General features: G+C 38.7%; 1 protein-coding gene across 1 annotated transcript in view; it reads right to left on the bottom strand.

Moving 5' to 3' along the window:
• Positions 1-10,965: 10,965 nt before the first annotated feature.
• Positions 10,966-15,666, bottom strand: part of LOC131692684 (homeobox protein vnd-like) — a 29,196-nt gene continuing 24,495 nt past the window's right edge. Inside the window, exon 3 of the mRNA XM_058979864.1 lies at positions 10,966-12,220. Coding sequence (XP_058835847.1) covers positions 11,514-12,220 — 707 coding nt within the window. The 3' untranslated portion in view covers positions 10,966-11,513. The remainder of the gene's footprint in view (positions 12,221-15,666) is intronic.

The following is a 15,666-nucleotide window of genomic DNA, read 5'->3' as shown; positions in this document are numbered from 1 at the left end:
CGTTCGCGGTTCAGAATAAGTGAGCACTGAATGTAAGTCTCTAAGGCACATTTGTTAATTTACTTCTAACTATGAATAAATTTCAGCTTAAAAGCTGTCTCTCATTGGAACTGCTAAAGGATAGTGTTTTATTTCTTCAAGAAATCCCGCGAACCGAACAACAGCAATGAAGGGAATGCCGTATACGACAGACATCCATAGGAGTAAGACACACTATTTCACTTAAAATGCGCTTCAGTTAGCAGTTCAGTTGCTTTTTTTACAAACCTCCCAAATAAAATCAACAAACGAAAAATCTATCGTAAATTCTCGGCCGCCGGCTGCCCAAAGCAATAAACACATGATAACACTTCTGAAAGTTGCGTAGACCGCAGAGTTAAACATAATCTTAGCTCTGTTGTGACAACTTAAACTGCACCTAATGCGACTCGTGGTGAATAGAAATAATATTCATTCAAAACATCATTGTTGAATATTGTGCAATAATATTAATTTCACTAATTATCTTGGCAAATGTTGGTAAAGTATATAAAATAATAATTACCATCGCTTACATTACGCCAAGGCCTATTTGGATACGCTGAATACGTTGCTCTACGTTCACTTCGTGAAATAACCGGAGACGAACGAAAACCTGCATGGAATGAATGCACAGTTTCTTCGTTTGACGTTTACAGTTGCGTCGCTGAATATTAAAACTGAATACGGCTGAATATGCTCATTTTTCATTCAATGAATTTGAATATTTGTAGCTCTGATAAATCGTATTACTTATCAAGGTGAATCCAAATTTGTGTAACTCTTTACCCCATCCAATTAACAAAAACTCCTCTCCGTGGCAAACGTAGAGATGCAGAGGTATATAAGTCTCCGTGACAACGTTTGTTACACTAACATTCCATTCCTTCCCCGATGACGGTAAGGGCGTGGGCGGCGTCGTTATTGACATTACAAAGTATAGAACTCTCGAAACGTGCACATTGAGAATGGATAACCCCTCCCTAACACCTACTACTCCCAGGCCCCATTCGTTGATTCGATTGTTCTGGACAATCACGGAGTAGTAACTACGAATTGTACGGTCATCATGGTCATGGTCATGGTCATGCTCATGTAATCGGTGTGGTCGGCACAGCGCGTCGCAGGCCTATCGTTCGACGTCGGCGCTTGCTGAAAATATCGGCGGCGGCGTGGTGCGATGGAGCACACATCTAATCGGAAGTAACCATGATTGTTTTCAAAATGGCGTCAATCATCAAATTCCGTCATCTGCTGACCACCCGCTTTACAATGACACCATTACTTTCCCTGTTTTGTGGTTACCCCGGTGGATCCAATTCGTGTCCATTGTGAAGGATCATTGGAAGATAGTGATATGTAGCCTAAATAAAAAAAATCATACTTAAATCTATGAGATGTTTCAAAATTCGTCCGTCACCCCACTTGGGTGCCGGTTATAGCTTATGGGGATTACGACTGAAATGGCCAGTAGGAACTAACTGCTCCCTTTTTCTCACATTGCAATGCAGTGCAAATCGACAACCACCACCGCCCATGTTTCCAGAATCACTTTATTAAAACCCACCGAAGCGAATCGAAAATTCATAACACCTTCTTGTCTTGTTTCCGCTACCAGACAATAAACCCCGCTAACCAACCTTCCCCTGTTCCGCGAAAGGCACAAACCCCATTACAACAAATTCACACCAACCTAAACCGACTGGCAGAGTTCGGTGTGGTGTGTCGCGAAAGGAACCTCATAATAAAACACATAGAACGACGTCAAGGTTCAGCCCCTTCCTTGACTGGCATCCCCCAACAGAACCACATATTATTGTTTAGGAGGGCGAGCTGCGTGTGATCATTCTTGTGCCATGAGCTGACACAATGTGAACAATATGTTTCCTGTCCTCCCTCCGTTCTATGTGTCCCCTAGCAACCGCACAGTGAACTGGGATGTACACAAGATAAACGCACTGAGATTTTCCACCCACAACTCTAGGTTGCGTCCCCCTCTGCTGGTTATTGTTATTAAGCGACAAACGAGCGTGTAAATGTTTGAAATTTATTTTAATTTCGTTACAATTTTTCATCCCATTATATTCTCTCACATTATTTTCCTCTTCCCCCATTGTTTCCATAGAGACTCTTCAAGCATGTTATGTGTGTTCGAGGTAGCATCGTTACACTGTACTGGAAAAAATAAAGTAGACAAGCATATTTTCTTATTATTCTTATTATTTGGAAATTACTTTTAACAATACTAATTAACAAGAGCAAATTTAGCAAAATACCAATTAAAAAGAACGAATTTGGCAAAAAAGTACCATTTTCATGAAATAAACTAATGGGAAATTGATCAATCAAGGTGTGACATTTGAAAAACCCTTTATATTCGTCATTTCTGTAGGGCTAGAGGCGGTCAATTAGTTTTTTGATGCTATAGCATGTATCAAAAAGGTCCCATTTCCGCATAAAAAAGTACTGCACTATAATCAATCTCGTCATCGTTTCCCATCGCAACTAAGGAACAATTCCCCCTCTCTGTTCTTTTATATCAGCCCGACTACGTAGTCTTCCAAATAGACCGAATAAACGATGTAAAACAAAAAGAGACTGGTTGAAGCGACTTCATTTATGTTAGCACATATTGTTATTTTGTCTGTCCCTTCACACCTCCCCCACCGAAGTACTAGGGGAATATGGGGTAAAACGCACCCCCTAAGGTAATATGATCATAACTAAGCTATAGAACATCAATTGGTAGAATTTAATTAATGATATCGTTTAGCCAACATTTTCCTCTGTAATCAAAATCATAACGCTTTGAAAAATATTCAAAAACATGAAAATAATTCAATTCTTCAAAATCATTAAAAATCACCTTTTGAAAAATAAGCGGGGCAAAACGCACCTGTACGGGGACAAAATGCACCACAACAACGGGGTAGAATGCACCGCAACAACGGACATAATGCTCGGCGAACAAGCAAGTAGTTTTGTTTTCTGACGAGATTTCACAAAAGTGTGCCATTAAATAGCCTTAGGTTTTCCGAACGATTTTTCTGCTTTCGATTAAAAATCAGCAAAATCAGAGAAGAGGGCATTTTGCCCCTGATGGAGCAGAGATATAAATTTAGCAAAAAGTGAATTATTTAGTAGATTTTTCATATGTAGTGCGACAGAATAATGCACAACGGTATAAATAGAACTGGAATGATCAAATATAATAGTTAAACAGTCTTTATAAGAGCGGAAAATCCTTGTTGCACGAGCCACAATAATTACATGAGAAGAGCACGTTATAGTTTTCTATTTATTTCTCGAGCTGCTATTGATGTACGGTTATCAAATGTTGATAGTGTATGTTTACCATAGCGGACTTCCGACTGGTGTTACCGATTTCTAGAAATTTTCAGCTGTTTTCGATATAAGTAAGGGGTGCATTTTGCCTCGGGGGTGCGTTTTACCCCATCTTCCCCTATATGGATTCTTGTATGCTTCCACATGGCGAGTTGGATTGATTTAGCAGTGGTTCTCAACTGACCTACATACAGTAGCCAAACGGCTGCTTATCTAGCTGAGGATGCAGTTCATGAGATGAATGTAGGTTATTATTATTTATATTAAAGCAAGTACAATTGAGTGACCGGAAATATAAGTCACAATGACAGAAAATTCTTCGTAACATTAAAACTACTTATAATAGAATGTAAAAGTCGGATATGCACATCAAGCGCCAAAATCGACTGAGGTCCTTAAGCATAAGAAACGCTTTAAAAATTCTCCACCGAAAAAGTCGCAAGGATGAAATATTAGTATGAAATGTGTTAAGCATAAACAATTCATTCACCGGAAAATCAGCATTCAAGATTTAAATTCGGCTAAAAGATTTTTACGAGAACCAGATATATTTTTGTTCAATTTTATGCTGAAGGTTTTCCAAACCGACTATTACGCTAAAAGCATGTTCCGTTCTTGCGTCCCTTATTTTCGGTCGCTCAATTCATAAGAAATTGAAATCTTATAAATAACCGAGTGACACAAATCTAAACAGTGTTAAAGTTGAAAACCGCTGCCAGTATAGACGAGGATAGGATCTGATGAAAGGGATCGGAATCTTTTAGTTTTTACCTACGCCACCTCGCTTAAAACAGCAGAAGGAGAATGGGGGATAGCAAACTTCTCTCAGTTAAGTGATGGTAAAGTGAAAAACTTTATGACAGAAGGATTTCCCCTGGTAGATTCACTTGGCAGTCAATTGGAAAAGTTTGTTACGAAGCAACCGAGATTGTTTTTGACATGAAGGATAAACGTTATTAGATAAGGGAAGTTGAGGTTGTGTTGGGGAATTTGAGAATTGGCATGTTGAAATGTGTTTGTACAAATCGTTTATTGTGATTACATTCTTTATTTCAGAGTTTTTCGAGTTTGATCAACGAAACGAAACAGATTCATCCTGAAAAACAGTGACGCATCATTTTCGTGTTTGAAAAGATCTAATTTGATGAAATTTTAACTACATACAGGAGAAAATCGGTTCAGAAATTCATTTAAAAAATCATGATCTCGTAAAGTAAATCCGTTTACGAAAACCGTGACGAAGCTACTGAAATTATTACAAACAGTCGTAATATTCATGAAATTATTTATGTTTTCGCAAAACTGGTCAATTCCAAAAATACATGCTTTACATGCGAACGTGTGGTTGTTTCCTAAATATGTGTGATTTTTTATGAATATTGTTCATAATTTGGAAACACACTGATTTATATTAACTATATCGACAAACATGATCCAAGAAATAAACGATGTTCATTATTACAGGAGGTTAGTCACCATGTTCGTTATTTTTATGTACGTTATCGTGTTATTTTATTCGTTAGTTTGCTATCTATGTAGTGCATGTTCAAGATTTCAGCAAGTTTGCCACAATTTTCGTAATTTTTTTCGCGCTATCGTGATATTTTATTTACTATCGGATTTTTCGCGCGTACGAAAAACTCATTTTTTATTTCTTGAAATAATCATACCTATCTCTTGTTATTTATGAGCCATATTGTCAATAGTCACACATAACTCTTGATTTGTTTGCAGGGGCAGATCCATGAAAAAATGGGAGAAATGGGATCTGAATTTAATGAAAATCACTGAAAATTTTGGCTTGAAAATAAATATATGAAAAAGAATTATGTTAACAGATTAGTTACAGTTTTGCAAAACGATACCTATTTAACAGTTATGTGTCCAACAAAAAAAAACACCTTTAACAGGCCAACGAGGGTACCCGGGTACCCACAAATTGAAATGCTCATAACTATGGCTTCCTTTAACCGATTTGGACACTTTTAGATATTTTGGATTCAGGAACTCGTTCACTTTTTGATTCTGTACAACAGAACCGGAATAATGGATCTGGTTTTTGGTAATCCGGATTTTTCGGAGTAATGTTCCAGTACTAGGATATGATTTGTAAATTTTAATAATGTACTAGCAATATGAGTATGGTTCTTGTACAAAACTCTTCAAATTGTCTCGCAAGTCTGTTTTTTATTGTTACGGGACCCTATGGCAACTTGAAAAATGGAATTGGAATGGAATGGCCACTCACGGCCCCACGGGAACCTGCTCCGGAATGTCCGTTCCGGGGTCAAATCACCAAATGGTTCCAAAACCACGAGATACAGCCTACTGATGCAATTCCAAGAATTTTGATACCCATATTACTAGTATTCCATTGAAGTTCGCAAATAGTACCCCAGCACTGGAACCTGCTTCCGGAAACCCGGATTCCCGGGAACCGAATGAAGTAACCCGATTCATTTTTACCAAGTCCAAAAGTGGATGAGTTCCTGAATCCAAAACGGCCAAAAGTATGGAAAACGGTAGGGTATTATCTTAGTTACGGGCATTTTAGTTTTATGGGTACCCGGGTACCCACGTTGGCCTGTTACGTAGTAAAAAAATTCAGGAGCCCCTCCTCACTCCCACCCTTACTATATCAACAATATTATTAACCCAAAAGCTTGACTTAGTGAAGTTCTAAGATGTCACTAAGTTTCAATTTCCAGCTATGGATAAAACATAGGAATTTAATTAATTGAAGCTTAAAAAGGTACCCGGGTACCGCGTCGGACACACAACGGTTAACCCTCTGCTGCCCAACCCCATCTTTTGGTGGGGTTCGGCAGAATTGCTGTAAAATCTACAATACACGATTTTGTGTTGTGAACCCCTCTAAAACCTTTTCAAAACTTTCCCACCTATCATACAAATACGTTATGTGCTTGTTGAAATCATGATGTAAAATGATATTTGAGTTGAAAGTTGGAAATTTGAGGGAAACGAAAAAAAAACTATTTTACAGGTGGTAGTATAATTCAATTGGAAAATTATCTTACATTTTGGAGTTTTCAAAAAATAAAAATTATTGGTAAGTTACTTTACAGTAGTACTTTGCTGTAGAATTGAAATTTGGTCTTGTACTAACTTGAAACTACATAAGCTAAAGAACTTACCCCGCCAAAAGGCGGTGTTGGGCATCTGGGCGAAAAAAAATTGCGTTTTCCAAGTACTTATGACTTTAAAGTTTATGAATTTATTTATTTTCGTCAATCGATGTAAACTACAGTTTTTCCTTAATTAATAATTTGTACATTCCGTAAATTTAGTATAAATGAAGCAATTTCGGCTTTAACAAGATTCATCCTCGTACGCGTTAGAATTTCTTTTATGTATAAAATATTGTTTTAGTTTTAGTTTAGACATTGTAAAATCAATTGAGTCGCAATAGTGATTATAAATAGACATCATTCGATTTATGGGGCTATATTTTGCATAGTTTGTGCGAAAAGGAGTTATTGAAAATATACTTCGATTTCGTAGCTGTCGTGAGGGTGCATACAAGCTCAATTAAGATAAAATTTCAGCTGAATCGATACGATGCGAAACAATATTATTAATGAACGAAAACATTGCAAATTCGCGACGCTCCTTTAATGTTTGAACATTGAAAGGCAAGCTGCGTGCTTCATAAGATGGCAGAGGGAATGCTGTCCATTCTAGTTTACGAAAGGCAACAAGGGCACCAAATAATACTGAAATATTCCAATATCGACCCAACATATGCAATATATAATGTTTCTATTGTATAAGGATCTTCAAAATGAGATTTTTGTTGGCCCAGCTGCCCAGCCCCGCCTTTTGGCAGGTTACATGTTTTGAGCATTAACTGAAAAACCCGAAACATTCGTAACCCGATAATATGTTTTTCGGTTTTCTCATCATAAGAACAGACTAGTTTTTTGAAGGGAAGCAAAAATTTGGGCAGTAAAGGGTTAAAAAAATGTAACAAAGTTTTATGGTTTGAAAGCTTTTACTAAAAAATAGTAAATCTCAGTCCTCCGACCGAATTTTCGCAATATCTGTTCACGAAAATTTTGTAATGAATCGTACTTTTCAATACATGTCTTTGGTTCAATGAAAAAAAAATAAAATTTGTTTTGCGTGAATTTTCTTCAAAATTGACTAAAAAAATAGTTTTTTTTGCCATGATTAAGAGATTCTATCATTGATTTGCAACTTTTTGCAAACAACTTTTAAATGGAATTTGTTCTTTAAGGTCCACAGAAAAATAAAAAAAATATTTTAAAAAGAATTGGGCTTTGAAAAAGTTGCGAAAACCTATATACGACAATTTTGCTCAAAAATGACCATTTTTCATAAATCGCATTTGCGGAACCTCTAGATGATTTTTTAGAAACTTGATTTGCTCTACGAAAGTGCTTAAAATATGCTTATTTTTCATTATAGGGTTGAACACCATGACTTTTCGAACATCGATTTTTTTGGGACAGCCTACCCTACATGACATACTAACCATCACATAATTGTTATGTTTTATGTTTCTTAGCAACGATTGTCAAGGGCGTGGTTTTTTTCAAAATTTCTTTTAATCAGCGTGAAGAAAATCTAATCAAACGAACGGATCGTGTTTGGATTACCAATGGACCAATATGGTAGGATCAATCAAACGAACGGATCATTCTGATTACGGGGACGTAGGTCCCATCAGGAACTGTCCAATCAAACGATCGGAACGATTTGATTACGGTGTAACTCAAAGATAAACTCAAGATAGAGTGGTCCACGATTCTCCATGTACCAACCAAATGTGACCCCCCCATGAAAATGGTCCACTGTCGTAGTGACGGTTGAACTGTGTTACAAACATCAAACGGCGTCGTCATACGCGTCGTTTTTACTACCATGATTATTGTAACCACTATACTGCTCATGTTCGCATATTTGTCCCGTTTTATATGATACGATCGACACCTATTAAGGTGAAGATATGTGGAAGCCACGTTGCTAGGCACCAACTCGCTTGTCTACATTAGGAAAAACTGAAATCTGAAGTGAAAATTCAAACGCACAAATGGGAGTTTCCGAACATTTTCCTTTGGTCATCTGTACATTGGCAGAGAATTTGAAGTTTTGTTAGTAAACGATTAAAGTTTCGCGAGTGTTTTTTCAGTGGTGTGTGAAAAAAGTGCATTTGAAAAAGTGCAATGAAAACGAGAAAAAGAGTGTTTCGAAAGGAACCCCAAGTGAAGAGGGGTGATATTTTCGCACAAAATAGGAGCTACAGATGGCATTCCGTTAAAAACTCGGATTGATTGTATAGGAAAATATTCTAGCTTCCTTAAATAGCAGTTTCGTGGCACACCAGCAAGGTTAGTGTGTTGAAAAACGTATTATTATATTTGCTCATGTCAGATACATGGTTTGGCAGGGGAGAGGGGTGTGTTTGGCGTAGGAGCTATGCTGTGGCTCGCATATATAATGTCCTTAACGAGGGGATAACAAAAACATACTATTGAATTAGGTTCTTTACTGGCACAGCTAACCTCACTTTTCTTGGCAGTTCGCTTGTACTGTTTAGATGGACTTAGAAAAATTTGTGGACAACTAGATTCGCTCGAAGAAAATCGCAAAGATTTTTTCTAAGTCCATGTAAACAGTACAAGGAACTATCAAAAATGAACACTCAGTTCATTTGTGACGCCAGCGTAAAGTATTCAATACTTTACGCTGACGTCACAAATGAACTAAGTGTTCATTTTTGACAGTTCGCTTGTACTGTTTACATGGACTTTCTTTACGATTTTCTTCGAGCGAATCTAGTCGTCCACAAATTTTTCTAAGTCCATGTAAACAGTACAAGCGAACTGTCAAGAAAAGTGAGGTTAACTGTGCCAGTAAAGAACCTAATTGAATACTTTACGCTGACGTCACAAATGAACTGAGTGTTCATTTTTGACAGTTCGCTTGTACTGTTTACATGGACTTAGAAAAATTCTTTACGATTTTCTTCGAGCGAATCTAGTCGTCCACAAATTTTTCTAAGTCCATGTAAACAGTACAAGTGAACTGTCAAGAAAAGTGAGGTTAACTGTGTCTGTAAAAAACCTAATTGTCGAATTCACCGGTTCACGGCTGTTGAACCATAATTTTTCAATGGTTTGTATGGGACCTAGTAATTTTTAGTTTATCTTTGATTTAACTCACGAAATGACTTTACACAAAATATTAAATATTGTACAGACTTACTAGAGATATTCTGTCAAAGTATTTTTCTTCCCAATTAGTAATGGAAAAACTGCACTGCGAGGAAGTTCTTGAGAACTCAGCGCATTCTTCAAGCTCCCGCTCGTCGCTAATGTAATAGCACTAACATAAGACGTCAGATATGACCAAGTGTTAATGATGATTTATTGGCAATCCATTTCTTAGCCTACTTGATCATATCTGTAGACACTGCAAATCGTAATAAAACAAAAAATAAACAAACATATCCTTCTGATGCTCAAGCCCGCAGAATCGTGTCATTAATGCTTGCTTGATTTTTTTTTGATTTTATGATTTCATCCCGATTTTCATATCTGATCCAATGATCCAAATCCATTTCTATCTGACAATGGAAAATCACCGAATTCGTAGAGAAAAGTCTGTCTCCAAAACTAATACGTGCTAATACCAACACTTCCTGTAAGTCTCAGGCCAGCTATCGATGACGCAGCTTGAATTCCTAGCGAAAACGCACATGACGATCCTCTCGAGAGAGTCTCAAAAAAGGCTTTTGAAAGCAAACAATGACAAAAAAATTGATACCAGTTCCGCTCGTCGCAGTAGGATTCCAATTCCCACCCTCAAGGAGAGCTACAACAATAAAACACCATTGTTGGCTATTCCTCCTTTCCACACAACCCTGGTCAATGTACACCTACACCGTTCTCGCATATTATCCAATTTGTGACTACCCGATTGATGCTGCTGGCTCGTCGTCTGTCTGTCTATGGACCACTTCCTCTTCAGATCGCTTACACACAAATAGACGAAGGACACTTTCTGCCGGAGAACGATTGTTGCTTTTTTGTTGTCCGATTGCTTTTGAAGTTGTTTGATATTGTATGGTCGTTTTTTACCCTCTATAGGTTAGGCATTCGGATGCTCGTCCAGTTTGTATTGATTGTGTGATGAATTGGCCTTTGGGTGCATTTCCTTACAAAAAAAAACGAACGACCGAACCGAATCGATAATATTGTTGGCGGGTTATTTTTTCCCAAACATTTTTTTTTCTTCTGTATTATCCGCCAGCAACGTTGAGAGAGGAAGAGTCATTTGGACACGGCTTTTCAATCGAACTGAAATGACATCCGGTTTATCGACTTTTTGACTCTGTGCTTTGTGCATCAGCTCTATAGCGAGGTAGAATCACGGCGGAAGTTTTAAGGAAGGATTTAGAGACTATTGGCGGCCTCTTCACAGGCACTTGGTACGGTGGAGAGTGACAGTGAGATAACGCCGAAATAGAAAGTCAAGTTGTTTTTTTTTATTTTCATCAAAGAATTTTATTTATGATTTCCGTACATTATTGTATCACATACTTGTATGGATAGGAATAGAATGATCCAGCTTCTTTACGGTACTACATATTGTTCTCATAGCATTTAACTTAGTAACTGTTTGCAGAGGTGGCAGCTTTGTGGTTGTGATTTTTGTGTTGAACTCAATTTAAGTATAAATATGACTGTCTTTAAATAATGTGTGTTCCAAATTGCTAGAAGATGATTGTTTCGAAAACTCTATTAGTTATCGCATTAAACTTCAATCACAGTTTGAATATTCATTAAACAAAGAAGTGATTTCTGTATTGCAGATGTGTGAATTGAAGGTATTTCATGAACCCTTAAAAATTAACTAAATATAATTAAATAGACTCTTACTACTTGATCTAAAAACTGCCTTCGGTATATATTCGCTAGAATCTGAGATTTTGATTTACATCTACAACACTAAATGCGCCACTGACTGGCTGCAACGGTGACAACGATGACGACGACGATGTCTACAACGGCGGTGGATTCGACTATGTATGCACGATACGAATTGTGAAGCCTTGGGGGAGTAGAGAGGTTGACTATTTACAGTGGTGGGACCAGAATCACTGTTTACGGCCACCACCGGGCTGCAGCAGCATGGTGTAGCAAACTGGCATGCTGGAAGCCAGGCGGAAGTTGCAGATGAGCCGCCTGTACGGCTGCCATCATATCGTGCTGTTTGCTTCCACCGAGACATGGTTTACCATCGCGAACCAGCACCGGAACCGCTACCCGACGGGGTGACGGAAGACCGCCTGATTGATGTGAACCCGGATCCATGGACCCTTTCTCGTGTGCCGCCCGTTTCGTCTTGTAGCGATGGTTTTGGAACCATATTTTAACCTGCGTTGGTGTCAACCGGATCAACGAAGCCAGATGTTCCCGTTCCGGGGCGGAAAGGTATCTCTGCTGGCGGAATCGACGCTCCAGCTCGTAGGTTTGAGCCTTGGAAAATAGAACCCGCCGCTTTCGCTTTTTATGTCCGATTCCATTCGTCAATCGATCCGTGGGATTGTCGTCATTGTCTTCGATCATATCGATCTCCTCGTCGCAACCTTCCTCAATGTCCACATCGTCCGAATGTTCCGTGTTGCCATCGGTGTTCATGTGATGTCGCTCACTATCCGTCGGGCTGGGCGTTCGTGGACACTGGCCATTGAGGCCACCACTTCCGCCGGAGCTTGTCAGCCCCTGGTAGGACTGCTCCGAATGCACCGGAGAGGTACTGTCCGGACTGACCTGCTGGGCAAGCCGCTGCTGTTGCTGTTGATGCGATGCTGTGGAATGAAGGAAAAAGAGAAAAAATGATACCTCATTAGTATTTAGAAACGGTTTGACAGCAAGAAAAGGCTAATTTCAACGCCACGGGAGACCACCACAGGAATCCGCAGTGGGACGTCGCAATTTGAACTCTGCACAGCATCAGGCTGCATCTGTTTCGAACCGGAAGAACGGAAATGGACGCTCTTAGGCGAGATAATTTATTGCTACGGACAATTGATTCTGTTCCGCTTTTATCTGTCCTCGTGGGTTAGTGGTATGTTCGGACGAAAGGTGTTTCGACCGCCGGAGACGGAAATTGATAAATGACATCGAGTTATTATTGATGTTCGCTGGGTTTCCCCACCGGTTATCGGTCGACTTGGTTGTGGGTATATGGTGTCCCTAGAAACTAGCGCTTACATTCGTGTGGATCAAAGCAGGCAACCGCGAAGGGAAGTGAGGGTTGATGAAGTACAGAGTCGGCTCGGCGTCTATTTAGAGTGCCAACCAACTCAGTCAGAGTGTGATTAAATTCATACAGAGAAGTGAAGCTGTATGAGTGTGTCAAGCTTTCGTAGCTCCGCCCTTTTTCGTGCGCCCTTCATATAAGTGGATAATCATGGAAAAGGTTACCGCTGGAGTAGTGCCTGCATGTGTATGAGTGAGTGGCTGCCGCTTGAGTGGGTACTCGTTGAGCGAAAAGGTCGAGAGTGGGCTTGGCTGTTGTCGCCTGTCGGCGGACGAGAGGACTGAGAGGTCCTTATGTAATGTCTGAAAGGATTCATTGGAGCGTGCATGGGCGTTGTGATCGAGGTTAATGAAAATTGATTACAATGAATGTTACAATGAAAGCTTTGCTAATGGAAAAGGGTCTCGTTTTTTGTGCTGCTGAAGGCTCTTTTAGGATATTTCTAGCTGAAGGACTCGGTTTGTGACCTAAATTGATAACTGACGTGGAATAACGGGAACGTTGTAATGCGTTTTTTCCAGGGAGGGAAAACGGATTTTTGAGTTCATATGAAATGATTTTATCAGAACTTACTACTGAATTTACAATGTTGAAAACTTAAAACTGACGCAATACTTCCTATATACCTTGAGTGAACTGAAACTTTAGCCGTAGTTTTCTCGAAATCACCTTTTTTGAGCTGGCCGGATTGATCATAGTAACCATGTGCGTCGGATGCGAAAATTTATCATTGTCGTCAATTTGTTTTTCGGTGAAAATTTTAAATATCGGGAAAAATGATTTGTGGTAAAAGTAAAAATACCTTTCGGTGACAACTGAGGAAACTAGGAGTAAGAAGAGAAGGGGTCTTCGCTACTGGAATAGTACAGTCCCAAGTGATGGTAGCGGAATGAAATTCTTTTGGACATTTATTACTGGTGAGCCAGTTTTAGTTATATCTTCTATCTTTTTTAGCGACTGTTCTTGAAATTATATTATTCAATTACTTAATTAAAAACTTGGCGAGGGAATAGAGGCCACTGGTAGGTTGATAACACTTTTGTTCTGGATCAAATCAGCCTAGATAACGTGTGGCATCAAGCGACTGGAACCAGGGATCGATCCATTGGATTCCTGCTCTCATGCCGTGGGAGGCTTTCTGGACTTTCGTTTTTGTTATTGTTTATTGTCTTGGATGGTTCTATTGGGTTCATAGCCATAGTGGTAATCAGAAACAGGGGTTTCATGTCAGTGCTGCAGTGAGGTTTGCTGGTACTTTTCTGAATATGAAGCGGCGTTCATGGGAGGAGTTTGTAGAGAAGAAGGGTGATACAAGATAACAAAACAACGGACTGGTTTTGTTTGCAGACATGACCTTTCCTTCAATGGAGCGTAACCAGATGCATATCGAATATTACTCCAACAACCTGGGTCCATCAAGAATGTTTCCATTCCGGGAGCATACTTGATGGAATAGGGAGTTGAATATGATGGCTTCCGTTTCCGATGATATTCGGTAGGATTCCTCCCGCCTGACCAAGCCATCGGTACTACCACCTGCTAGAGTGAGAAGTGGCGTACCTACTGGCAGTGAATCCGGTCGAGTTGTGTCATCGACATCAGACCCCTTTAGTGAAAGTTGCCTACCACTAACCTTTGCTTCACAGACAGCCACTGTGGTTCATATAGCATGAAATTAGATGAAGTGTATCTGTTACATTTTGTTTTTTTTCCAATCAAACGCTGATGTTGAGGTTGCAGCGACTGGAGAATAGAATAAAGCGATTAGCATTATTCTATTTTATAGTCGCTCTAGCCTCAATATTTGTGTTTGATTGAAAAGAAATAAAATGGACCGGTAGTGCGAGTAAAGGCGCTTTAACCTAGGCTTATTAGCCAGGGCAAGGAGTAAATACCTCTGCCCCATCCCTAAGGACCAAAGGAGTGACATTAACCTTCTTAGCCAAGTCACTCCCAACGATATGTCCCAATCCCCTATAAACTGAAACGGTCGGTACGGTTGTCCTCGTTTCTTCCTCATTCAAGATTCAGAATGATTCGTTAGTTAAATTATTCGTTAAATGAATAAATGAATTGCCGTTTTGAAACACCTTTTAACCCAACTCTGCACAGTAGGCCTAGCCGTTTTAATGTTTGCGACATATTACAAATAATATGCTTCAAATATTAATGTTGGCAAGAAAAATACTAAAGAATAACTACAGTGTTGTCCAGGATGTTTTTCAATACTGGCTGTGTAAGGGTTAGAATATAATAGAATAGAATAGAATAGAAAAATCACCTTTTTTGAGCTGGCCGGAAATTTTTTTATTGCATAATTTTTAATAAGTATAGCTGGTTTTTATTTTTTTATTGCACAATTTTTAATAAATAATTTTGAGTCGATTTTTTTGACATTTTTAGCGGTTTTCGATTTAAAGGTGTGCCTTATCGTAAAAAATCGAAATATCGAAGCAATATGTCATTCTAAGAAAGCAAAAACACTTTCGTTTAAAGTCCTAGATAAAAAAAATGAAGGGAAATAGATATCTTGTCGCGGACGCTTTGCCAAAATATGTGCCTGCGGGAAAATGTTGCCCAGCTGCTATCATGTGACACAATCACTTGAAAACAAAATGCTTTTTGTGCTTCACAATTTGTATGATAAATCTCGTTTTACATGATCTCGGATCAATCTCTAAAGTAAAAAAGTCAAGTAAAAAATCCCAAAATATGTCTATTTTTTGCTCTCTTCAATTGTGTAAATTCGTATGTTCACATTATTTGTAATTATTAATCAAAATTATATGTTTATATTTTTATTCTTTTTAGCATGAGCTGTTCTTTTTGCACCAATATTACAATATTTCTACATAACAATTTTTAAATCTTTTTCTCAGAGGTCGTTAAGGTCTGATTTCGGTGTTAAAATGGAGAAGTATTCTTGGGCAGCATGTATACATTTTGAGAGGATGCGTATAGTGTTCTTTTTTGCATTAAATTATTCATCTT

The sequence above is a fragment of the Topomyia yanbarensis genome, chromosome 3, assembly GCF_030247195.1.
Source record: "Topomyia yanbarensis strain Yona2022 chromosome 3, ASM3024719v1, whole genome shotgun sequence".
NCBI classification, from domain to species: Eukaryota; Metazoa; Arthropoda; class Insecta; order Diptera; family Culicidae; genus Topomyia; species Topomyia yanbarensis.
This window is presented reverse-complemented; position numbering and strand designations above follow the sequence as displayed.